The sequence below is a fragment of the Thamnophis sirtalis genome, unplaced genomic scaffold (genome assembly GCF_051295495.1).
Source record: "Thamnophis sirtalis isolate CommonGarterSnake01/CBP01778 unplaced genomic scaffold, rThaSir2_p1.2 scaffold_4, whole genome shotgun sequence".
Lineage (NCBI taxonomy): Eukaryota > Metazoa > Chordata > Lepidosauria > Squamata > Natricidae > Thamnophis > Thamnophis sirtalis.
Genome location: NW_028261384.1, coordinates 12,297,853 through 12,322,227, shown reverse-complemented (window position 1 = coordinate 12,322,227; position 24,375 = coordinate 12,297,853). Strand labels below are relative to the sequence as shown.

Here is a 24,375-nt window from a genome sequence, read left to right as displayed (position 1 = left end):
ATTTGCAACCTTGTGCCTACACCTCTCGTAAACTCACGGACACAGAGAGACGTTGGGCAATCTGGAAGAAAGAAGCATTTGCTGTTCGTTGGGCTTTGGCCACATGGTGCCATTTCCTGGAGGGCGCTAAGCACCCATTTGAGGTGTGGACTGACCATAACAATTTGGAGGCTTTGAGGACTCCCAGGCGGCTCTCCGCTAAGCAGATGCACTGGGCTCAGCATTTCAATCATTTTAATTTCACGCTTAAGTACATCCCAGGGGGGAAGAACTTCATGGCTGATGCTTTGTCCAGACTCCCTCAATACAACTGCTCTAAGCTCAGCGTTGTCCAGCCTGTTGTTCCCACGTCAAGCCTTGCTGCTCCTGTTGTTACTAGACAACAGACACGCTCTAAGGTGGACGTGTCTCAAGATTTTCTTTCCGACCTCAAGAAGGCCCTTCCTCAGGATGATTGGTTCCAGCAGCATCAAGGTGAATGCACCATGAGGGATGATTTGCCATGGATTGGGGCGAAACTTTACGTCCCTGCCTCTCTTCGTCTCGTTGTTCTCCAACGGGCTCATGATTCCAAGTTGGCAGGGGACTTTGGATTTGTGAAGATGCTGCATCTGGTCAAATGGCAGTTTTGGTGGGTTTCACCACAAAACCGCAATGCCCTTATCCGCGCCGACATAAGTGCGGAGGCAAATCCACGGCGTCCGAAGCGCTAAGAAAAAAACGACCCTACCGCCGCGACAACAGCGCAGTGACAGAAGGGCATTCTACATGCTTCGTTCTTTGCCTCCAAAGGTAGCCCTCCTCCTCCAGCTGACAGCGGCAGCGGGCACGGGGCAAAGCGGGCTGCCCAGCAGCAGCAGCCCGTGGGAAGGGTCCAGCTCAGCCGCGGGGGGCAGCAGGAAGCGGAGGAGGACGTGGCACCGGCAGCGGCTGAGGCTCTCCCGGGGCCGGCGAAGCAGGCTTGCCCGGTGGCGGCGGCCGCCCATCCAAGGAGATGTTGTTGAGGAAGAAGAGGGCGGCCTGCCTCTGCCGGGCAAGCCCGCTTCGCCGGCCCCAGGAGAGCCTCAGCCGCCGCCACTGCTGTGTCCTCCTCCGCTGCCAGCGTCAGCGGCCCTGCTCGGGCCTCCCGCGAGCTTCCTGCTGCCCCCCGTGGCTGTGCTGGACCCTTCCCGCAGGATGCTGCTGCTGGGCAGCCCGCTTTGCCCCGTGCCCGCTGCCGCTGTCAGCTGGAGGAGGAGGGCTACCTTTGGAGGCAAAGAACGAAGTATGTAGAACGCCCTTCTGTCGCCATGCTGTTGTCCCCGCAGTGATGACGCGTGGTGATGACATCGCGACTTTAGCGACGCGATTTAATCTCCGCTATTTTGCGTAGCGCGGTTTTGTTGTGCCACGGTTTTGGTAGCCCTCTTTGAAGAAGGACATTGAACTTTATGTCACCAGCTGTCCCATTTGTGCGGCTGCTAAACGCCCGCCGGGGAAACCGCAGGGTTTGCTCCAGACTGTAGCTCGCCCTGTCACCCCCTGGAAAGAGATTTCTATGGACTTCATTGTCGAACTTCCTGAGAGCCAGGGGCACACTGTCATATGGGTGGTTACTGACTTGTTCTCCAAGCAAGTTCATTTTATACCTTGCCCAAAGATTCCTTCTGCAAAAGCCCTCGCTAAACTATTCATTTCTCACGTTTACTGTTTGCATGGCGTGCCTGATTGCATCATTTCTGATAGGGGCGTGCAATTCATCTCGGTCTTCTGGAAAGAATTTCTTAAGCGCATTGGCTCCGCCCAAGGCTTAAGCTCCGCCCACCACCCTCAGACTAATGGGGCTTGCGAGAGGACTAATTCTGTTCTGGAACAATATTTACGTTGTTTCATCAATTACCAGCAAGATGATTGGGTGGACTTGTTGCCGCACGCGGAGGTGGCTTATAATAATTCTGTACATAGCAGCACTGATTTCACCCCTTTCCGCGTTGTGTTTCGCCAGGACTTTGTTCCTATTCCTGAAGTTCCTCTTGAGCAGCCGCAGGTTTCATCCATCTCCGAGTGGAGTGAGCGTTTGCGGCATATTTGGCCTTTGGCACTTCGTACTTTGGATGCTGTGCATCGTGCGCATAAGAAACAGGCTGATAAGAAACGTGCTCAACCTTATCAGTATAAGGTGGGTGATCAGGTTTATCTATCCACAAAGTTCCTTCAAACTACACAGAAATCAAAGAAGTTGGGCCCTAAGTATGTAGGCCCGTTTCCCATCATCAAAGTCATCAATCCTGTTTCGATTCGCTTGAAGCTGCCCAAGCACCTCAACCGTGTGTATCCTGTTTTCCACGTTAATCTCACCTGCCCCCCTATTGATTGATGGTGAACAGCATTTTGAAGTTCGAGAAATTTTGGACTCTCGAAAACGACGGAATCGGATTCAGTACCTGGTGGCTTGGAAGCATTTTTCCTAGTCTCATGCCGAGTGGGTGGACAAGTCCCATCTCCAGGGCCCCCAACTGCTCCGCCAGTTCTATTCTGCTTTTCCTGACAAGCCCTAGTTGTCTCTCCTTCCTGACTTTTTCTCTCCCCCACCCCTATTTTTCTTTTTCTGTTTTTTGTTGTTCATCTGTTTGTTTGTGTTTTGTCGTTTTCCAGATCTGACCGCCTTTTTCCAGAGGAGGGCCGGATGTCAGCCTCTGCTTTGCTGCTGCTTCGGCTGCCATTGAAATGGGGAGGGGGGCATGGTATTTGGGAGGGGATTACTAATTGTGCTGGAGGAAGATTCTGGAGTTTCTGCTGCCTGTCTTACTGCGCATGCGGAGGAGGTTTCCCGCCAAGGCCAACAGCACCGACATTCCATCTTGGTGATGCCTTTCGAAGTTATCTCGCGCCTGACACTTGGGAGAATTATGATTGGATTGTGACTGGGATGCCAAGGGGTGGGGAATGGGTTATTCTATATATCATTTGCTTTCGCACCTAAATAATCAGTCTTCGCTTTGCTACACTTCTATTCATTTACAATTAGTAAAAGTACACTTGATTTCTATCAATGGAGTCTTGTGGTTTTCTTTCCTGATTATCCAATGAAGGAGTGTTGACAGTATATCTATGCAATACTTTTATTTTAATGTATAATAAAATTTATTTAATAATATACTCTATTCTAATTGAAATTACATGTGAATTAAATCCTATGTATAGTTGCATCAGATTCTGTAATATTCTAAATCTTCCCAGATAGGAGGCAACCTATAAAATCACAAATGTACTAAGAATTACAATCCCCTTCTCACCACCTTAATAGGATAAAATATGATATACTAATTTTTTCTAATCTTAAAAGACCTCACTTTTTGGACACCTCAGTCAGTTGTGACAGGCATTCTTATTCAGTGTTAAATTTATCAAAAACAAAATTATCTTGACACTCAGTGCCTTTTAAATTTGTTTTTAATCTTGCTCGTCTTCCAATTTAACTGGATTTTGCTGTGTTCCAAAAGGCACTTTGTCAAATCGTGGAATATTTATTCAGTGGTGGGTTTTTACATTGCTTTTTTTTTTAAAGACAAATATATGGCAGGTGGTCAAGAGCTGTTAGCCTGGATCACTGCTTATCTCATTCTTGATCATAGGCAGCAACATTTAAATAACATCCTTTTCCAGGTTTTGAACCCCTCTGAATGGCTGACTATGGGTTGTGGTCCTTTGGCCTCATCCAGCAGAGCAACAGCAATGTTCTAATGCTCTTTCTGTTCCAAGGGATTCGCTAACAAAGGTTAGTTAGATCAGTGTTTTTCAACCACTGTGCCGCGGCACACTAGTGTGCCGTGACATAGTGTAAGGTGTGCCGTGGGAAAATTACTTTATATATAGTCAATATAGGCACAGAGTTAATTTTTTTTTAACATTTTCTAATGGTGGTGTGCCTTGTGATTTTTTTCATGAAAAAAGTGTGCCTTTGCACAAAAAAGGTTGAAAAACACTGAGTTAGATCTTAAGGCACACAGTGAAAAATAGGAAAACAAAAAAAAGGAAAAAAGGAAATTACAACAGTAAGAAGGTTGACGTCAAAAATAATCTTTTACCCTTTTCCCTTTATCAAGAATGACTTTGTTTTTACTACTAAACATAACAAAAACTGGCGGGTTGATGGGTTCACTCTTCCACCTACCCTGCCCTCCCTCCCTCTTCTCTCTCTCTCTCTCTTTCTCTGTGTGTGTTGCAACCAAATTTCACTGCTAGCTGGCTCTAGTCAAGCAAGATAAGCATTCTCACATATACATTAGCTTTCAGGAGAGTATTTTCCTCAAGATCAGAGTCAAAATACGTTTCATATCCTTTAGCACCCACAGATAATTCTGCCTTCATTTTTCACAGTTCTCAAATTAGGAACAAAAACTGTTTTTTTTTCTATTCCCCACACCCACCCCTAATTTTTCTTGGCTTCTGGATTCAGCTTTTCAAGATAATGATTGTGAGCCACCTTTTTTAAAAAATGTGGAGCATTGCTATCTTTAATAATAAATATTTCTTCCTTAAATTTAGATGGTTTTTAAACCTTTTTCTTCAGGTAGCGATATCTGAAAATGCAATCACAAAAGTCAAGATGGGGGTGCAATGGAGTGTCACAATGCACATTTTTTTAAAAAAAAGACAAAACCAGGAACAATAACAGATTAAGCTTTGATCACAGCATCACAACCAACATCTTAAGTTCTTTTGACCCTGGCGATGTCCTACTTCCAGGAGATCAAAGAGAGGGGGGGAGGGAGGGGACGGGGCTAGAGAAGGAGAGAGAAACTGGCCCAAAATCACTCACTGCATTTGTACAGCTGAAGGTGCAGCAGTCAGGCAGTGTATAAATAATCACCTGTCTGGTTCCCAGTCTTTACCAGAGCCTCACATAGGTGGATACTAAAAAGATGCTGAAGTGCTTTTGCAGAAACACACGTGTTTGCAGCCAATACTTACATATGATGAATATCGAAGGGGCACCTGGAGAGAATGGCTTACACTCTTCTGAAAACCAGCACTTGCCAGTTTGACCTGCAAGCCACCCAACTCACAGAACAAGGAGGGTGAATATTTCAAGGATGTTTTCACCAGGTTCCACCCCCCCCTTTTCTCACTGACATGTGAGAAAGAGAGAAACGCAGCTAAACACCTAAGAAGCAGATTACACTATAGTTATGCTAACTGATTCAAGGTCGGCCCTAAATTGTTCCCACCTGCCTTCAGGGCCATTTCAGTGATGGTCAATGTTTAAATTTGCACGTCCAGATTTTGTCCTGGTTTTAAAACATTTTTCATATGTGTACAGTGAAGTAGAAATTCTCCTGCACTCCAATATTGGTTTTACTCTATAGGATAGGCAGCGTATGGAAGGACAATTTATTTCTTACGCGAATTGGTGCATCGAAAAGTTTCGTTATTGGGCATTTCCTCTTTTTTTAAAAAAGCCTCTGCGTTAGACAGAGGATCTCGTCGTCCCAATATTTCGATGCCTCCAACCGAGTCTGGGAAACTTCTTCAGACGCACTTTAGGTAGCTGTTATCGAAGATCCAGCCACGTGGTGACACGTATTTTAAGAATGCAAACGTATAAAATATTGCAGCGCCGGTAGGAATTGGATAATTGGAAATAAGAAAACGGAAGAGTACAATTAAACGAGCAGAGAATCGTGTTTTTTTTTAATTTAATCGAGGGACATTTATTAAGATTACAAGCTAAAAGGCAGAAGATAAGTTTAATTGACGTTGAATTAGATCAGGGAGAGCTCTGCCCCCATTGAGATCTTTTGTCTTGTATTTAGGCTAAATATCTTGAAATTATTTTTTTAAAGGCAGTAATCGCTGTTTTGTAGAAAACAGGAACCCTTTTCTAGGCCCGCGTTCAGGACATTTCCCCAGGCTCCGCTCCACTTCTCCCCGCCCCCGCCCTCCATCTCCTGAGAAATGCGCCTTTATTTGTGAATTGCAAAGTGAAATTGACAGACAACAGTAGATTCCGCCCACTGTCCGCTTTCCTGAGCTTTCGTGCCCTCTCAACACTGTAGCGCTGCATTACCGCATTTTAGTGCCCCGCGTCCTACGCCTAATTTATTGCAACAAAGAAGACACCAACGTCCTCTTAAATTGTCTTTTCATAATGAATACATTTAAGCCGGCTAATTAATATCCAAACTAACTCAATTTGTCAAATTGATTTGTATTTTAGTTAATTGTGAAACTAATTACCCACCCCGGACAAATTAACAGCTTTCTGGAAATGACCAGGGCTGAGGGGTTTTTTTATTTTTTATTTCCTTCCTGGGCTAGAAAACTCTGGGCTTCTCCCCCTCCTGCAGCTCTTGATGTGATGAATAAAAGTCATAAATCTAGATGATTAGTGCAGGAGAAGTCTAAATGGCTTCATATTTCATTTTAGGTTTAATAGAAATATCCATGCCCCGTTTTAATGAAATTAAATGGGTGGGGGGAGGTCAGAAAATGAGGATAGCTTATAGAGACTGTTAAAATAACAGGCAAATAAACAACACGAAGCTACACGAATGAGCCACGTTTGCTTCGTGGGTTGTTTTCTTCATAAGATCTACAAAATTTTCTCCAGGGCCTGCAATATTCCTGAGCGCCATATCGGTCCCATAACTACAGGCACAATTGCAAATTCCTGAAAAAAAGGCCAGACGTGTGTTTATCGTGACCCTTGATCGGTTCCCGAAGCGTCTATGCGGGAATCCAACGCGTCAAGAAACCTCTGGGTCGGAAGGCGTTGTAGGAAAGGGTACAGTGCAGCCAGATGCGGGCGGGGTTGGGGAGGCTAGTCCTCGGGTTGGAATCTAGTGGACAGAGTACGACACGCCGTGTAGAGGAGAATCTGCTGGTTGCAGTCATCGCTTCAGGCGAACGGGGCTGCGCGGTATTCCCGGCTGGGTCTCGAACGGTCCTCGAACGGCAGCTAGCTGTCTAACTTCTGGCACCCTTGGGAATTAGCTAAGGTCCTCTTCTCTTTCATCTTGTCACCAAGAGGATGATTTTTAGAATAAAGGGGAGGAAAAAGATCTAGAAGCAGAGGTGAAATCCAGCAGATTCTGGAGAACCGGTAGCAGAAATTTTGAGTAGTTCGGAGAACCAGTAAATGCCACCTCTGGCTGGTCCCAGAGTGGGGTAGAATGGAGATTTTGCAGTATCATTTCCCTGCCACGCCCACCAAGCCACGCCCACAGAACCGGTGGTAAAAAAAAACCCATTTGAATTGCCCCACTGCCTAAAAGGGATGGGAGGCGGTGAACTGGCTCCATTTAACACCGCCAACGTGTTTAACATCGCTTTTCCCCTCTGGAAAGCGTTGCTTAATATCCTCTTTTTGCGCAATCTAGCCCTATGTAGGTTTCCTCGCAAGGGGTACGGGTGCCTGAGAGCGCACCGCTGCAGATGGAGTCCTTGCTAAAGAAACCGCCTCGCCTCGCCTCTTCTTCTCCTGAACGGCTCACGGGCCTTAAAACCGGCGTCTCTGTTCAGCTAGCTGATCAGAGTGATCGACCAGCACCGGTCCAATTAAACTTCAGAGAGTCTCCAGCCCGATTCAAAAGACGCCTGGTGGTAATTTCCAGCTGTGGAACTACTCGTGTGTACAGTGACTTATGCATAAAGAGTACGAAGGCAGAGAAACTGAATTGCTGATCTTTTCTATGTACTTTTATGTTATTAAATGATCCAATACCAGATATGTATACTGGAAAGCTTGTTATTCGGTATGTGTCACGCACTTTATTTTCCCGGCTATCAAGACTCCAGTACAACATACACATACAAATGTTGACAAACATAGAGATACGATATTCAGATTATATGCCATCACGAATGTAGGTGACTGCAGTCTGACAACTGAGATTAATGCAATAAAGATCTTAACCTTAAGCTTTCTGGATATGTCGCCCTCCAGATATTGTACTACAAGCCCAGCACAATCCATGGTGGAGGACTATGGAGGAAGGAATCATAGGAGAATGTTTTAATTGCAACTATTACCTGTTTTGCACAGTCTGATAAACAAAGCCTTGCTTATGTATTTGCATGGTTTGGTGCGAGGGGAGGGGGCGTTTTGCAAAGGTAGGCATAAGGTGATAATGATAATCATGTTTGGCATTCTGTTTTATTTATTTAATTGTACCCCGTCTTTATTATTTTTACGAATAATTCAAGGCAGGGGACATATCCAACATACACATCTAACACACCTTCCTCCTCCTATTTTCCCCACCACAAGAATCCCGTGCGGGCGGTGAATTGGGTGGGCTGAGAGAGAGGGACTGGCTCAAAGTCATCCAGGTGACTTCCGTGACTAAGAGAGGACTTGAACTCGTGATCTTCTGTCTTCTCTAGTATGGTGCCTTAGCCGGCAAATAGTTCTGTAAAATCGGCCTTGTTGACCTTGAACGCACCTACGTATCACCTGAACCAGCAACTGTATTTCTGTTCTTCGTATGTAACCATCCAAGGTGAAACATCCCGAACTTCAGCCGAAAATGGAAGAATTGGTCTCTCGAGAAGACAGGTGTTAACACCTCCATCTTTTCCAGGATCGGCTTTGTTACCTGAAGTTCTTTAGCAGCTGCAGGAAAGGCGAACAACAAACGCTTCTCAGCCTCCTGAGGAATCAATGAAAAGTTTAAGATAAGATACCTGCTGAATGACCATTTCTTCGTTTACATTTGTATTTACGGGTAAACAACAAGCAGAAGCAGCAGAATCTAACACGCACGCATTCCTAGGGGGGAGGGGGAGAGGAAAAGCGCGGATTAAAAACACCCTTCAAAGCATTAGAAGTAAATATTGCGACGACAAGAAATAATATTTTAATCAAAAATTCAGGGGTTAAGGATAAAAGCTCCAGACTTCAACAGCCATGCAGGCGAATGTTCTCAGAATCAGGATTATTATTTTTCTGTCTCAGTGCATTCACAGAGAGATTCCGATAGTAAAAGTGTTTGGAGAACGAAATTAGGTGCTAAGGAGCTGAAGAAGCTTCTTGGATGAGAAGCGAAACGTCTTCAAAGAAAAACCAGAAAGTCCAGTTACCTCTCGAAATCAAAAGCACATTTGGGACAACTAAGGTGCTAAGTTTCCTACAGATTCCTTGCTATTAAAAAGGACAACTAAAACATTGATACACTCAAATTCCACAGCACTCCCCACCCCCACCCCAATTTGCGATGCCAAAAAAAATAGAGTTGCTGCTACGCGTTTTATGGTTTTGGACTTAACGCATCCCATCCCCCACCCCCCACCCCGATTGGCAGCGTCTCCAACCTTACGACCGGAGGAGGAGGAAAGCGGGTTCTAACAAACCGCTTCCCCACCGACCGCTTCCGAAAGGGTCTCGCGGATCCCGACCGCTGGGAAAGAAGGGCGAGCGGGTGAGGCGAGCGGGAGAGGCGAGCGGGAGAGGCGTTTCCCCGTGGAGCCCAGCGGGCCGGCCGCTGAAAGAGCACACCGCGGGGTTGGCACGACTAATTGAGTTTTGAGGAAACCGCCAAGGGAGCCCTGCGGGTAAGGCAACCCACTGCGTGGCTTCTCTCGGTTTGACGCCGGAGTCAAGACGCGTCGTGGGAACCTCGGAAGCTCTGTCAGCGCCTGCCTTATTTTCGCGAGAAACAAGCGAAGCAGTCTGTTCTGCAAAGCTGGCCGCCCTGCTGCCCGTCCCCTTGCCCTCCCTTCCTGGTTCACCTGCCTGGAACCATCGGCGCCTCTGTTGTCCTCCCGGCCGCGGAAACGGCTCTGGCGACGGTTCAGTCACCCTTCCCGGTGGCTACTTTGCCTGGCGCCCGGGGTAAAATGGCTGCGCTTCTGCCAGAAAGATGGGGAAGCGAAGCTGGAGGTCTTCCGCGGACTGCCGCACTACGATTCCCAGCATCCCTCGGAGGGACCGTGCCGAGCTCTGGGAGTTGTCGATGGACAACATCTGGAGCACTGGAGGGCCCTCCCCTCCCTGCGCCTGTTGGAAGGGAGACGCGCAAATTTGCATTTGAAAATGCGCGCTTCCCATCCAGGGACAGTTTCTTAAATTTGCATCTCTGCTTGTTATTAGTCTGTTGGCCACTTCGCTGTAAACAAGGGCCGATGGACCACTGAGGACCTTCCTGCTCGCCCTTGTTACACCGCTTCACAAGTTTCAATAGCCGCGCTGCAAAACTTCGGATGACCGATAGATGGCAACAAGGCTAGATGACTTTTTAGCTGTTTGCTGCCTCCTTGTGCTCCAGCTGATTTCTGCTTCCCATATCTGGCGGTTCGACAGGAGCTGGACTCCATTGAATGCTGAAATGGACCCCTTGAAGTGGTATTCTTAACCCTGGTTAATAAAATGGGGTAGATCCCCACATGGTTCCTTGGATTTGGGGTTATGTATTTATTAAATTTATACTATATTTATTTCAATTACGACATTACAATGTTTACGTTTCGGGTCTGGAATATGAACCAATGTGAATTGAAGCATTTACAGCATTGTCCTTTCAATATACAAGGTTTGTGCCCATTGTATGATTCCAGCCAATGAAAAGAGGATATAGAAGTACCATGCCACTATTTTCTATTATTCCTAGTCATATTTTTTTCTGAGCAGGATTGAATTGTGCTAACAGTAGCAATTAATTGCTGGCTTCCTGGGAATCAATCAACAATCAATTGGATATCCATCAATCTGTGGGTTTAAAGATAGATACAATGGAACTCAGAAGGGAAAGGCTGTTTCCACACATGGCATTAATTAAAGTATAGGATAAAACCTTCAGGTCAAGCTGGACCTATGTTGACTTTATGTATACATCCACATTAGCTTTCTTAGCTTCCCAACATTTTTTTGAATCCCCTAGTTTGCTGGGGTGGGGTCTCCGGTTCCAGGCCCACTTCCTCACCCTTGTCAAGATGTGACTTCAATTCTCTCAGTGGCATATTCCAGCCGTTGAAACATTCAAGCAATCTAGGGTAGCCCTGGACACTCTTCAGAAGAGGAACAGGCCGGGGCCATTAAGACTTTCTCGCCCATGAAAGGACCAGACTCTGACCTCAGGCCTTATGGTACAACCCTAAGCATCCAAATGATTTTCACCCACTTGCCACATGTGGATATTGTACAGAGAATTTCTTGCTTAGAACTGCAAAAGTCAACCATTGAAAAAGAATAGGCATGAGATACTGCATCAGAACTAAGTATTATTTACGACAAATTTGATACTGTATACATTTGTAAATATTAATATATTTATATGATATACTATACAATGTAGAATATATTAGAGAATATAGAAATAGAGCTTATGTAAATATGAATGTTATCAACGATAGTGATATGGACTCGTTGTAATGAGTGGAAAATCGTGTTTTGTTTTTTTAATGTGTTAAAAAAAAGCTTAATAAAAATCATTTTAAAAGAAAAAGAATTGTTTCCGGATAGCATCAACAACAACGAAAAGCCTTTCCTTCTCACTGTATACAGTTGCATTTTTGACTTAATGTGCATCAGTATATTCAACTCTTTTCCTCCCAGTAGTTTCCTTAGTAATTTTTTTTACAATCAGTTCAAATCGTTTTTGCATCTAGGGGCTCAGCAGAGCAATTCATACTGAATTCCCTCTCCTTTGATCATCTTAGAAACAGTAGCACTATAAGATAGGCTGCATTAACTTAAGGTTATATTTCTCGACCTTATCAACTTTAAGAATGTGAACTTCAGCTTCCAGAATCCCCCAGAGTGCATAGCTGGTTAGGAAATTATGGGAATGGAAATCCAAACTCTTTAAAGTTGATAAGGTTGAGAAGTACTCCCCTAGTGAATTCTCCTCCCAGACTGGGGTTTCCAAAGCCCAGCTAACGCCTCTTTACCATCTTCTTAACTGATGAAAGGGGGGGGGGGGGACACACTGATTTTGGTTTTTTTTAGGTTGTAGGTTTCCTATTGAGTGGTGTCATCGGCCGTTGTCCTTTATTGTTGATTGGAGTTGCACTATTCTTCTCACAATCCACAACCAGGAACTCGTTGAAATGGCATGCTGCCAAAAATCAAGGGACACATAAGTCGGACTTTCGGGGTGGGGGTGGGGATGAATTGAAAAAAAAAGGATGGGCTCACCATTATCCTACGTTTGGTGACCTCCCTGCGTGGCTTTTACAAACCCTGAGCAGAGGATCAATGCCAGTGGGAGTTCATAGCCCATGCAACTGAAGGGGGGGGGGTCGGATTCGTGGTGGAAGGCGAGGGCACGCGGAGTTTAATAGTGCTGTGTGCTCAGCTTCTTTCAAACGCACAGAATACAATGGTGGAATGGAGTATGTGAGATTCGCGACAAAGCTGAGCTCTGAAAAATTACAGATTTATGTGCCGCCACATTGTCGTCCATTCTTAGCGGCCACATTGAGAGATTGTCTCCGCTATGATCTGTCCCCTTGCCTGCTCTTCCTCTTGCTCCGGGCGGGCGTGGGGTCTTAGCCAGAAGGGAAAAGGCCTTCCTGCCCCGTCTTGAAAGTGGCCGACTCTGAATGGTCAAAACTCAGATGTACGAACGGGGGTCATCGGGAAGGGAACGGTCGTGGGTCGTGGGAATGGGACAAGGGTTCTGCAGTTATCTCCGTGTCACCGACTGCAACTAACGGGCAACCCTCCGAAGCGTAGCCAAAGACCGCTTCACAAGCTTCTTTGGCCGCTTAACACGGCCTAATTCCTGCCATTCATCGCCTCGTTTTCTGTACTCGTGTCCGCGACTCACACGCACGGTAGTCCTATAGCCTCTCTGCATTGTCTGGAATGAGGCAATGGGCGCAAACATTGCATGTTGTCACGCGACTCAGCTGCGCTTGAGTTCCCGGAGATTCGGGTAAGGAGGATTGTGTTTTGAGGACCTCAGTCCAAAACGGCCTTGACATCGCCCCCAACTCCCTTGAGCGGTTTCAAGGCCGCTTCTTTCATCAGCTGCCCAGCGTTTTTTTTTTTTTTTTTGGCGCGCCCCAGCTGTTGCGGGTCCCACAGGCGCGCGCGCACACACACCCATCCACACACGTACGCAGGAACTGCCAAAGGGGGACGAGCTGGGAAGAAACTTTTGCTACCCGGCTTGGCAGCGGCGGCAGCAGCAACAGAGGCCCAGGCGCCCAGTGGCGGATTACTGGCTCCCTGGTGCCCTAAACACTGACCATTCTTGGTGCCCCCCCTCCTTTGTACATACTGTACAAATCTTTTCTTTCTTTCTCAACTTCGTGGTGCCCCCTTGGGCCTGGTGCCCTAAACACGTGCTTAGTCTGCTCAATGGTTAATACACCACTGCAGACGCCGCTTTCCTTCTGTCTGACCGGGGTCCGACTTGACAGCCTCTCGTACTCCCGGCGGCTGAGCTTTTCTCCCCAGCTGCGGCGACCGCGGGGCTTTTCAAAAGTGAAAGCTGCTTCTATGATCTCGCGGCCTGATCAGTCGGGGCGAAAAGCGGCGCCTCAAAGGCCGGGGAAGAGAGCCAAACTGGCTGCAGTTTCTCGCGGAGAACTAACTTTTGCAGATGGCTCTGCTTTCCTCGGGAGGAAAATCGCCAGGGCGATCGATCGATCGGCCCCTTTGGCTCCCGAAGTTTGAAAGACAGAGCAGGGCGCGCTGCAAAGGGAGCTTTCCCCACAGGAAGCGGAGCTGGCCAGGCCCGAAGTGCCTCAGGCTGGGCGGCAGTTTTAAAGGAGGAGAAAGAGAAATCCCGGGAAGGTGGCAGCTTAAGCGGAGCCTTCTTGACACGAGTGGCTCTTTCTCCCGAGTTAGCGTGTCTAACTCGTAATGTCTCGGATAAGAAGCAGAGCGAGCCAAGCACTTCCTCTACCGAGCCCGGCCCTTGTTGGGTAGCAGCCCCTTCGCGCCTTTTCCTCTTTTTACCCTTCGGATGCTTGCCTCGGCCTTCGCTGCACCTACCAGGCGAAGCTCGGCGCCCTGCCATCCCGCCCAAAATGCAGCGCGCGGGGAGAGGGGTATGCCGAAGTCCCGGCCACTTGCCAGAAATCACGACCACCAGCGTTAGCCCAAAGGACTCCCTCTGCCCCGCTCAGTTGGTGGAGATCCTCGAAGGCAGGGGGTGGGGGGTGGGGAGAGCAAGAGCAGGGGAAGGGGAGCTCAAACACCTCGCCCAGCATTGATATGTTCATAATACAAATTCGCCATTTCATCTTGCTAACACCACCCCACCCCACCCCACCCCACCAAATACCCTCGCCTTTGGAGGAAATACGGAGGACCCACGCAAACTTTTCCCCCGACCCTTGCCCAGTTCGCTTTGTTGAATCCTAAGGCACTCCCGGGATGTTAGGATCCACTATGATCGACCATGCTCCGTTTGGTGCAAATAAGGTTTTGGAGCGTAAAAAGGGGCAATTTTGAACTGAGCGCGCGGCAGCCTCTAGAAAGAAAACCACCCTTCGTTGCATTTTGAATTTATTGCACTCATATTTTCACCAGGTTCTCATCTGGTAATGTTAATTTCAATGATCCGAGATGCTTTCACCAAATTAGGTGCAAAAAATGTAGAAAAGGCTCAGCAGTTTTGTCCCTGATCCCGCTTGACAATTTACAGTCTTTTATTAACACCGGACTGAGATAACAGTTGAGCTGAACTTTCTCTGTTCACCCACAAGTGGTTGGGGGCTAGCTAAATATAGAAGTCTTCATTTAGATCTTTTCCTTTTTCTCACCAACCTGCCGTCCAACAAAATCTCCAATCCCTTTCACCCCAAAGTAACTGCCCCCCCCCAACCAAGCTTTGGAAGGGAGCAGGAAGCCGTTTCGCTTGGGCAGGGCCAGAAGGTGCCAGCTTTGACAGGTGTGAGCCGCGGCCAATGGGCTGCTCCAGAGCCCAGCTCCGGCCACCAATCGGGTCCGCCCTCCCGGCAGACCAATGGGATTCTCGCCTGAATCTTCAAGGCCTCTGAATGCGCAGCTGAGGTGTCTCAGTAGCTCGTGCGGCGATCGAGAGCGGCTGTCGCGCATCCCGGCCAGCCGCGGGGTGTTTCTTCGGCTGGGAAACGCGGAGCTGCCTTCCCGTTTGCAAACGGAGCGCCAGAAGCTGCGGGAGCGACCGTCGGATCTTCGTCCTCTGGGCTATCTAGGCGTGCGTCGGATGGTCACCTGCACCTTGTGAGGCGGGAAAGCGCCCGGCGTGATTCTGGAGCCGATGGAGAAGTCCAAGAATTTCCGTATCGACGCGCTGCTGGCGGTGGATTCTCCGAAGCCGGCGGCAACCTCGACGGCTCAGACCTCTCCGCTGGCCTTGGTCACCTCTCTGTCCGGAGGGCCCGGTAACACCAGCAGCAGCTCCAGCTCCAGCTGCAGCCCGCCCTCCTCGGCCGAGGGTCACACCAGCGCATCGTCCGAGTGCCTGAGAATGGAGAGTCCATCGCCGCCCCATATCCTCAGCGCGCACTGCGGCTTGGTGCCCAAGCCCGGCTTCCTGACGGGTGGCGCGGCCGCGGGTGGTCCCCATCAGCACCCGCACGCCCACCCCCACGCCGCTCTTGGGCTTCAAGGCGGCGCGGGGCTGCACCCCCAGGCGGCCCTTTACGGGCACCCCATGTACGGGTACCCGGCGGCGGCGGCCGCGCTGGCGTCTCAGCACACAGCCCTCTCCTATTCCTACTCCCAGGTGCAGCCTTCGCACCCGGCTGCCGACTCCCTGAAGCTCGGCGCCGGCACCTTCCAGCTGGACCAGTGGCTGCGGGCATCCACGGCCGGGATGATCTTGCCCAAAATGCCCGACTTTAACTGTGAGTATGGTGTGGGGCCAGCGCTGGGTGGCTTGGCGGGTTTCCTGAGGGTGGGTGGGTTGGGGGAGGGCGAGTGAGACTGCCGGGAACTGTAGTCTTCCCAACGGATTTGGGGTCCCGAACTGGGAAAAGCTGCAGGGTGGAGCCTCCTGGCCTGGGGTATATCACAGCCCCTTTACCCGGAATCTGGGGGGAAAAGACCCCAAGCGCTGGCGCTTCATGCCAAGGCACTCCTTGGGCGCGCTAAGCCGCGCTGGCGATGCTGGATGCCGCGCGCGTGTCGGGTGTGTAGGCCGGAGGGACATATTTGCGGGCGCGCGTGCATCAGTTCCTCTACCGAGCAGCCTGGGGATGCGGTCTAAAATTCCACCACCCTGCCTGGGCTGGTCTCTCTTCTGTCGCCCCCCACGTGCGCCAGAGCTCTCTACCGGCTCGTTCGCAGGTGGGGGGGGGATAGTGGTGTGTGAATCACCCTTCGCCTCCCCCTTCCCCGAGCTACCTTCAATTGTTTGCCTTCCACGTGGGCTGGGCTACCCCTTTCATCGGCGTGATGGGAGATGTAGTCCCCAGGCTGGGGGGGGGGGGCACGGACAGGGGGCGGCCAGGAATGGGGGGGGGGTTGTGGTGGTAGTACCAGTCAGTGAACTCGTGAAGGCTCCTGACCGAGGCCGGAAGGCTAATTTGTTCCCCCAAAGCTGCTTGCATAGTAATGACCCAAGAGGCATTTGCTAGACCCCTTCCTTCTCCCACCCCTAGGGAGCAAAGGAGTCGAGGAGAGGATTTAGTTAGCATCGGGGTTTTGATCTCTTGACTAGGCACTTCCGAGATGATTGGTACCTATTCGACATTTTCAACCACTACCCTGGTGGTCAACCGATTTTTCTTCCGTGAGCAGTTCGTGGAATCGGAGATACGCCGGAGCACTGCAATTGGGCTGGATTCGGAAAGCCGGATTTCTGTAGTAAACGTTGAAAGCCGAGGTTTAAATCAGTCAATTACAGAATTCTTTCCCCCTCCCCTTAAAAATAATATATCCAAGATAACACGTATTAATTTCACAATTAATTTTTCTGTAGACTGCACTGTATATATATAGCTAAGTCGGAGTGAGGCCTCCTTTGCTTTTCTTGATATCTCTGTAAAGTAATAGTAATTACAGATTTCCCGAGGAGCCTCCTTCCTGACATATTTTAATTGTGCTGAAAATATTCCCAGCAGGTAAGGATAATTCCTCCCAGATTGTCCCTGTCTTTGTAAACGGGACTTTTTGGAAGACGGGGGGGGGAGGGGGGAGGAGGATCAAAGCAGGAGACAGATTTCCCAGCCACTGGCCCAGACTTCCATGGAAATCTTGGAAGAATAATGTTTAAAATGCCATAAGCGTAAAAAAAAATTATTCTAAGTAGGTCTAGATTTACAACTCTATTTTACTTTTTTTTTTTTAAAGCCGGTCTCTTCAACCGGTTAGCAGGAGGCAAGGATGTTGATAAAGGACCAATTCGTTTCGCCCTGAATTCAGCCATTGCTGAAATTTATTTTGAACGAAATCGGTGGCCTTAAGTCGGGCAAAAAGACGCTCGCACCCATCCCACTTTAAGATTCGAATCCGAGATTCGACTCTTAACGGTTCGTTCCCATGGGCCAAACGTCCATTTTCAAGAATGACCCTCGTCACAATTATGCCAATGACTCTCCGGAGGGTTATGGCAACTTAGTGGCATTTTTTTTTTATTTCAAAGCGCCTTTCGGGGTCTTTGCAATAAAAGACCCCCAAGGCGGCGAGGGTCGCTTGAGCGCCGCGGAATTCTCAGTTCCCCTGGAAAAAGCAGGGAGCGGCGAGCGGAATCTGCCCCACCGTGCCTTGCCTTTTGCTAGCTGAGCCTTTCCTTGGCAGGCTTGGCTCGGGTCTTTCCCCACTCTTTCCCCCCCACCCCCTAGGAATTAATTGAAAACTAGCTCCGATTTTCCCGCCAGCTCTTAGGGTCACTTCGCCTCGGACGACAGAGATGCTCGCGGAGGGACGCACCTTCAGGCCCCGCTCTAAGAAGAGAGCCACATTTCCTGCTCGCGAGGAAGCCGAGAAAGAACAAAGCTCCGGAGAGGCGGGTGCGCCTCCTGCAGCCTTTACTCACTCTCCAAAGGGAGGATCGGGGTGGTAGCGAGGTTGGAAGGGGGTTCCGGGCAGGGCAGGGCAGGGCAGTGGCCCCAATGGAGAGAACTGCCTAAAGAGGGTAGTCCGCTGGTTTAATTTTCCCTCTTGCGTGGGGAGGGGGCGCTTATATTTTGTTGGCCGCTTCCCCTCCTGGGGAGAGCACTTTAGTCTTTTCTTTTTTCTTTTTCCTTTTGTTTTTGTACAAAGGGAAAGGAGTTCGGAAAGTTGGCGAGGAATTTAGAGTTGCTTTTGAATTGCTCCATGATTCAGGGCGCCCAAATTTGATTTGATATCTTTTGGGGGCGCCCTGGCAATGCGAGGACTCAGATTCCTCTTCTACAGCTTCCAACTTCGATCCGCATCTCCGAAATCCCCATTTAGGGAAAAAAAATCCAATTCTTTCGAGTCTAAGGCGCTGGAATTTTTGATCCATCCTGAATCCTATTAGGGATCCATTAGGATCTGCAGTAATAATCTCTCTTGGGTGTAATAATCTTTTTTGGGCGACCACTACATCAAGTCTCACGGCAGCGAAGAGAGACGAAAGCTCTCCTTTTCTTCTAGCGGCGATCCAGATTTTCGCCAGTTCCCTTTCTAAGCCAAGCCTGCCTTCTCCTCCTCGGCTGAAGCGCAAGGCAGCCCCGCGCACCTTCAGCGGGGAAACCGTTCACCGGGGAGCGCATAGGGCTGAGCCTTTGCTAGTGAGGCCGCACTGGAAGGTCCCAACTCTCGGCTCTCCTTGGCGAAAGGCTGATTTGGAGATAACCGGAGATCTCCATTTGCCTGTGTGGGGCGTGTCCTTTTCCAAGTAGGAAAAGTTTACCGGATTGAGTAAGCCTCTTTCTCCCCTACATACACCTCCAGTGTTGTTTTTTTTTTTTAACTGGACACGAATTAAATGCCAAGGGATGGGTGGCGGATCTCTTACGAGCAGGAGTAGGGAGAGGAGGAAGTCGCACAGCGTCGGGATAGGCAATCGGCAGGCAAGGCAACCCACTATGTCAGTGGTCTCCAACCTTGACAACTTTAAGACCTGTGGACTTCAACTTTGCTGGCTGAGGAACTCTGGGAGTTGAAGTCCACAGGTCTTAAAGTTGCCAAGGTTGGAGACCACTGCACTATGTGCATCCTGAAGCTTCGTCAGGTTCCAATTCACAGCTCTCCTGGCCTTGGTTGAACGTGCAGTGACTTCAGTGCCCCGAGTTTGGCGCGGCTTCAAAGGAGAACCCGCTGCCCCGAGGACGTTGCAGTCAAAACACGACCAAGGGACGGTCAGAGAGAGGAGAATACGTCCTCTTGAATTTGCTTAGGATTGGGGGCAACCTTAAAGAACTACTCGAATAGATTTTCTCCCAGCTGGTTTCTTGTCCCATCCAACTGGGCTCTTCTGTTATTTCTCTTACGCCGCAGAAGCGGGAATGCAGCGCCCTCTAACGGCGCCGCGCTTCACCGCCTGCCGTGACTCACTTCCTCCCCTTTTTCGTTTTCCGACTCTTTTCCCGCAGCTCAAGCGCAGTCCAATCTTTTGGGCAAATGCCGACGGCCCCGCACCGCGTTCACCAGCCAGCAGCTTCTGGAGTTGGAGCACCAGTTCAAGCTCAACAAGTACCTGTCCCGGCCGAAGCGCTTCGAGGTGGCTACGTCGCTCATGCTCACCGAGACGCAGGTGAGTGTGGCTGCGTCGGAGGAGGGGTGGGTGGGAAGGGACGCCACCTCCCAGGGAGCTCAGCACCCTTCGCGTGATAGGGAGGGCTCTTTCCCAGCCCGCAGCTTTTGGAAGAAGTTTGAATCTATCCTAAGGGCTTTGGGAGGGATGTGGGTACTCCTCAACCTGGTACAGCGAAAGGAAACCCTGCTTTTCATTCACAACAATCAAGCAATTTCTTTAAAATAAAACTGTAAGAGACATTGGAGTTGCTGCAGAGATTCCTGGTGGCTGAGCCATTAGTTTCAATAGTCAAAATAAAAAGTGGGGGAAACCATCGTATTAATGCAGAAATTGGGCAAAGCTATGAGGATGGTGCTTAAATAGACACAATGGCCCGAGATAACAGACTTCTGTTTACATAAGTTTTGTGTGCTTATCAAAAAGAGTACAGGATGAATCAGAAGAGTGACATAAAATGTATCAATGGGGAAAAAAACTTCATTAGTTTGCCTTGTTCAAAGCAGCTTTCAGAATCCTGAGAGTTTTGATGGCTAACTTCAAACTAGAACAGTGATGGTGAACCTTTTGGTTGCCACATGCCAAAAGCATGCACGCACGCACAACAGCATGCATGCATATGCCCACACCCAATATGCAATGGTGTGTGACACCCCCCTTCTGTGTGCCCCACCCCTGCACACATATGCCTGACCCTGCTGCACTCCCCCTACCCTCCTGGGCACGCACACACTCCCCCTGTGCCCCATTTTGGGGTGCAGGTCCCCCTGAAGCCTCCTGGGACAAAAATAGGGTATGGGGGCCCATCCCCCCCAGCGCTCCCCTGTCCCCTGTGCATGTGCACATGATTCCTCATCCCTTGCGCATGCAAATGTGTCTTTTGCATGTGCAGGAAAGACCCAAAAATCAGCTGGCTGGTAGGAGGCATGCATGCATGCACAGTGGAGCTAAACTGGGGTGACAGCTTGCGTGCCCCCAGAGAGGGCTTCACGTGCCACCAGAGGCACATGTGCCGTAGATTTGCCATCATGGAACTGGAAGTACCAATAAGGAAGGCAGCTTTAAGCAACAACTCATGCTACCCAGCATAAGCAGAAACAGGCTACAGCATAAACATTCCACGAGAAAGTTGTCCAACTGGCATCATGGAAGGAACAAAAAACCTGAACCCAAGTTTCTCTTTCCAAGTTCATCAGGACAATCTACTTAGTTCCACACCACTGTTTAATAGCAATAGCAATAGCAGTTAGACTTATATACCGCTTCATAGGGCTTTCAGCCCTCTCTAAGCAGTTTACAGAGTCAGCATATCGCCCCCACAGTCTGGGTCCTCATTTTACCCACCTCGGAAGGATGGAAGGCCGAGTTAACCTTGAGCCGGTGAGATTAGAACCGCTGAACTGCAGATAATAGTCAGCTGTAGTGGCCTTCAATACTGCACCTTTCCAGAAGCTTAAATCTCATTTCTGGTTCTGGGGTATTCAGATAGTATGTAAACATAACTGCCAATCTCTGATTAATTAAATGTGCCTGAATTTAGCTTTCTTGCGGGACAATCTTTCCAAAACTGATTTCTTTAAATGTTCACACCCAATTCCCCACTTTCTGGCTCCCACCATAAAATCCATTCTAAACAAGGGGAGCAAACTAAGGGGAGACAAAATGGAGTGGAAGGAAAATAGACAGGAACTACATCTGGACTGCTGTGTGCATTTAAAAAATGGAAAAGGGAGCGTAGGTGTTACATTTCAATTCTTGGGGGAAAGTAGAATCTGAACAGAGGGAAGAAATGGCAGAGTATTTGATTTAAATTCTGGAGAATAAATTGCTTAAATTTAACAAGTTTGAAAGGGAATACACACACACACGCACACACACACACAGAGAAGGAACTTCATATCTGCCTTATGGGGGGAGGTCTGATTGTCCTGTCATATGATTTACACACTTTAGAGCAGGAAATTGTATATTTTAGGAATACTGCTGGCCGCCAAATTCTATCAGCTACAGCCAGCAAACCAACTTGCAGTGACTTCATTAATTGATTTTAGCATTTGCAAAACTGGACTCACAAATTTCAGTAAACCATCCTACAACCTAGCAGGATGTGTGAACTTAGGCATGATCCTTTCTAAATCATGTTTGTAGCTAGTTCCAACTGAGAAGAGAAGATCTATAGCTCAGGGTTGAATTCTGGGATTCTTGCCGCTTTGTCAACTTCATTGTTTGTTTGGAGACAAACAAACTAGGTGATATCATCACCAACCAACCGGCTTAAAGAACACTAATTATTAGTTAGTTTAAATCAAGAGAACAACCATGTTTTAAGGCAAGGCATGAGCCTAGAGGCAATCCCATCCAAAGCTTGGTATCCAATTAGCCTTGGTTTGATTCTTTCCTTTTAAAACGCTTTCCCTGGTCAAATTCTGATTGCAAATCTAGAACTGGTTCACCAGTGCACAGAATAGGTGCATCAAAGTCAAACTGATAATACATGTATGGTAAAGTCGTAAGGTAAATACTGCTTTGATGTATCCTCACTTTGAATGCAAGTATTGTAGCTAAGTATTGTGACACTCAGTGGCTCAGTGGCTAAGATGCTGAGCTTGTCGGTCAGACTGTCGGAGTTCAGCGGTTCGAATCCTTAGCAGCGCGTAACAGAGTGAGCTCCCGTTACTTCTGCCAACCTAGCAGTTCAAAAGCACATAAAAAATGCAAGTAGAAAAATAGGAGCCACCTTTGGTGGGAAGGCAACAGTGTTCCATGCACCCTCATGCCGACCACATAACCACGGAGACGTCTTCGGACAGCGCTGGCTCTTTGGCTAAGAAACGGAGATGAGCACCGCCCCCTAGAGTTGGGAATGACTAGCACACATGTGCAGGGGAACCTTTACCTTATTGTACCCAAACCAGAGTAGCCCAATAGCGAGGTAGAGAGAAAATAAATTTAACAAATAAATAATGAAATAAAATACCAATGGTCAAACTATCATTCCACTCCTGGTGGACCCATGTGATGGCCGCCTAAACCAAACTAGGTTATGAGAGCCGAGCCTCTATGGTTTATTCACTCAGCCACGGTGGAAGAAACCATGTCCTTAATCATGTATGAGCCCAGTCTGTTTCCCCTCCCTTCTGTAGGTGAAGATCTGGTTTCAGAACCGACGCATGAAGTGGAAACGGAGCAAGAAGGCCAAGGAGCAGGCAGTCCAAGAAGCTGAGAAACAGAAGGGTGGAAATGCTGAGCAAGACAAGGGGGCAGAGGAGGGGCAGCTGCTGCCAGGGGGGGCTGAAAAGAGCAATGTGGGGCGCCGCCTGCGCGGACTCAGAGATAGTCAGCCAGATGAAGGAGAGGAGGAGGAAGAGGAGGATGAGGAGGAGGTGGTGGAGGAGGAAGAGCAATATTCTAGGCATTGCTGTCCCTACCCCTCCCCTGACTGCTCTGATAAGGATGATGGTGGGAGGCAGCCCCAGAGCAGACATGGGGGAGCCAACCCACAGCTGCCCCAGGCTCAAACTCCTTAAACATTGGGGGCTGGCCACACTGGCTGCCCCCTTCCTACCTTGGATTCCAGCAAGAACCAGACCCTCTAATCCTCTGGTCCTTGCTGCTCCTCTAGGTGCCTTGGATTTCAGCTTCCCAAATTCCTAGTCTGGCTGGGAATGATAGGGCGTGTAGTCCAGTGCATTTAGAGAGCACCTGTTCAGGTAGGGCACTTTCACACTTAGTTTTTCAGTTGTGCACCAATTCCCAAGCTACCTTTCCAAAGTTCTGGCCCACAATCTGTCCCAGAAGAATTAACTTCTCTCACATTAAAGATTATTGTATGGGTGAGTATTAGGATGACTACAGAGAATTCCTTTGATACAACTCACCCGTGACTTTGGGCATCAGTTGTTTAGCCCTCAAAACATCATTTTGGTGTCTTTCAATGGACACCGAAGCTACATCGTTTTTCAGTGTTTGATGGGAAGATTACGGTGCCAGTTCTCTTATGTATACCTTGATGTAACCTTCACACTTCTCACGAACCTTTCAGCTTGCCAGCCACAGCCAATGGTCATAAAGAATTAAAGACCATTGCAAATGCCACTATTGTGCTCTGTTCCAATGCTTCTCTTCCCTCTCTTCCACTTCCATTCTATCAATGATGTGACGTTAAACATCATTCAAAGAATGAATCACAAGGTCAGAAAATGGCACTTGAAACTTTTTTTTTCTCTTGAGGTTTGATGTTCTTTAACTGCTATGAGAATGTTGTTGTTTATTCTACAACAAGCAAATTAAGAATGTTATACAATGATGGTTGGAACCACACAGAATCTTCAGAGGGCTTTATTATCTTTATTTTTATATACTGTATTTATATTTAAAAAAAAATAACCACTGCTCATGCACGCTAAATTATTAACCTCTCACTGTCTTCACTACACTTAAAATAAACAGTTTTATACTTAACCTGTGAAAGTTTACTAATTCAAAACAACTGGGTCTGTGCCTTTTCCAGTAAGGTAGATCATTAAGTTGGCCAACTCCTTTCTATATCTCCATAAAAAGGAAGAATTTGGAGGATAATGTTTCTTCTTTCACTATTGGAGAGGGGAAGAAACTATGGTCTACTTGCCCAGTAAGATGTAACATGAACACTCAATCATCCTCCGTTGATTTCACAATAAAATACATTTGGAGTTGAACCAAATTGGGAAGACTTTTCTTCATTCAAAAAATGTAGGTCAGAGAAATGGCCAGAAACAAATGAGATTCTTGAAGAAGAAAAGCATGGCAGGCA

The 24,375-nt window shown here is 48.2% G+C and overlaps 1 protein-coding gene across 1 annotated transcript; it reads left to right on the top strand.

The window, feature by feature from the left end:
* Nucleotides 1-15,176: 15,176 nt before the first annotated feature.
* On the top strand, nucleotides 15,177-23,945 carry MNX1 (motor neuron and pancreas homeobox 1). The gene is made up of 4 exons (XM_087711826.1): nucleotides 15,177-15,459; nucleotides 15,529-15,765; nucleotides 19,423-19,583; nucleotides 22,727-23,945. Exons 1-4 carry the CDS (start codon nucleotides 15,177-15,179, stop codon nucleotides 23,108-23,110), a joined length of 1,065 nt encoding a protein of 354 aa, XP_087567952.1. The 3' UTR covers nucleotides 23,111-23,945.
* Nucleotides 23,946-24,375: the final 430 nt, after the last annotated feature.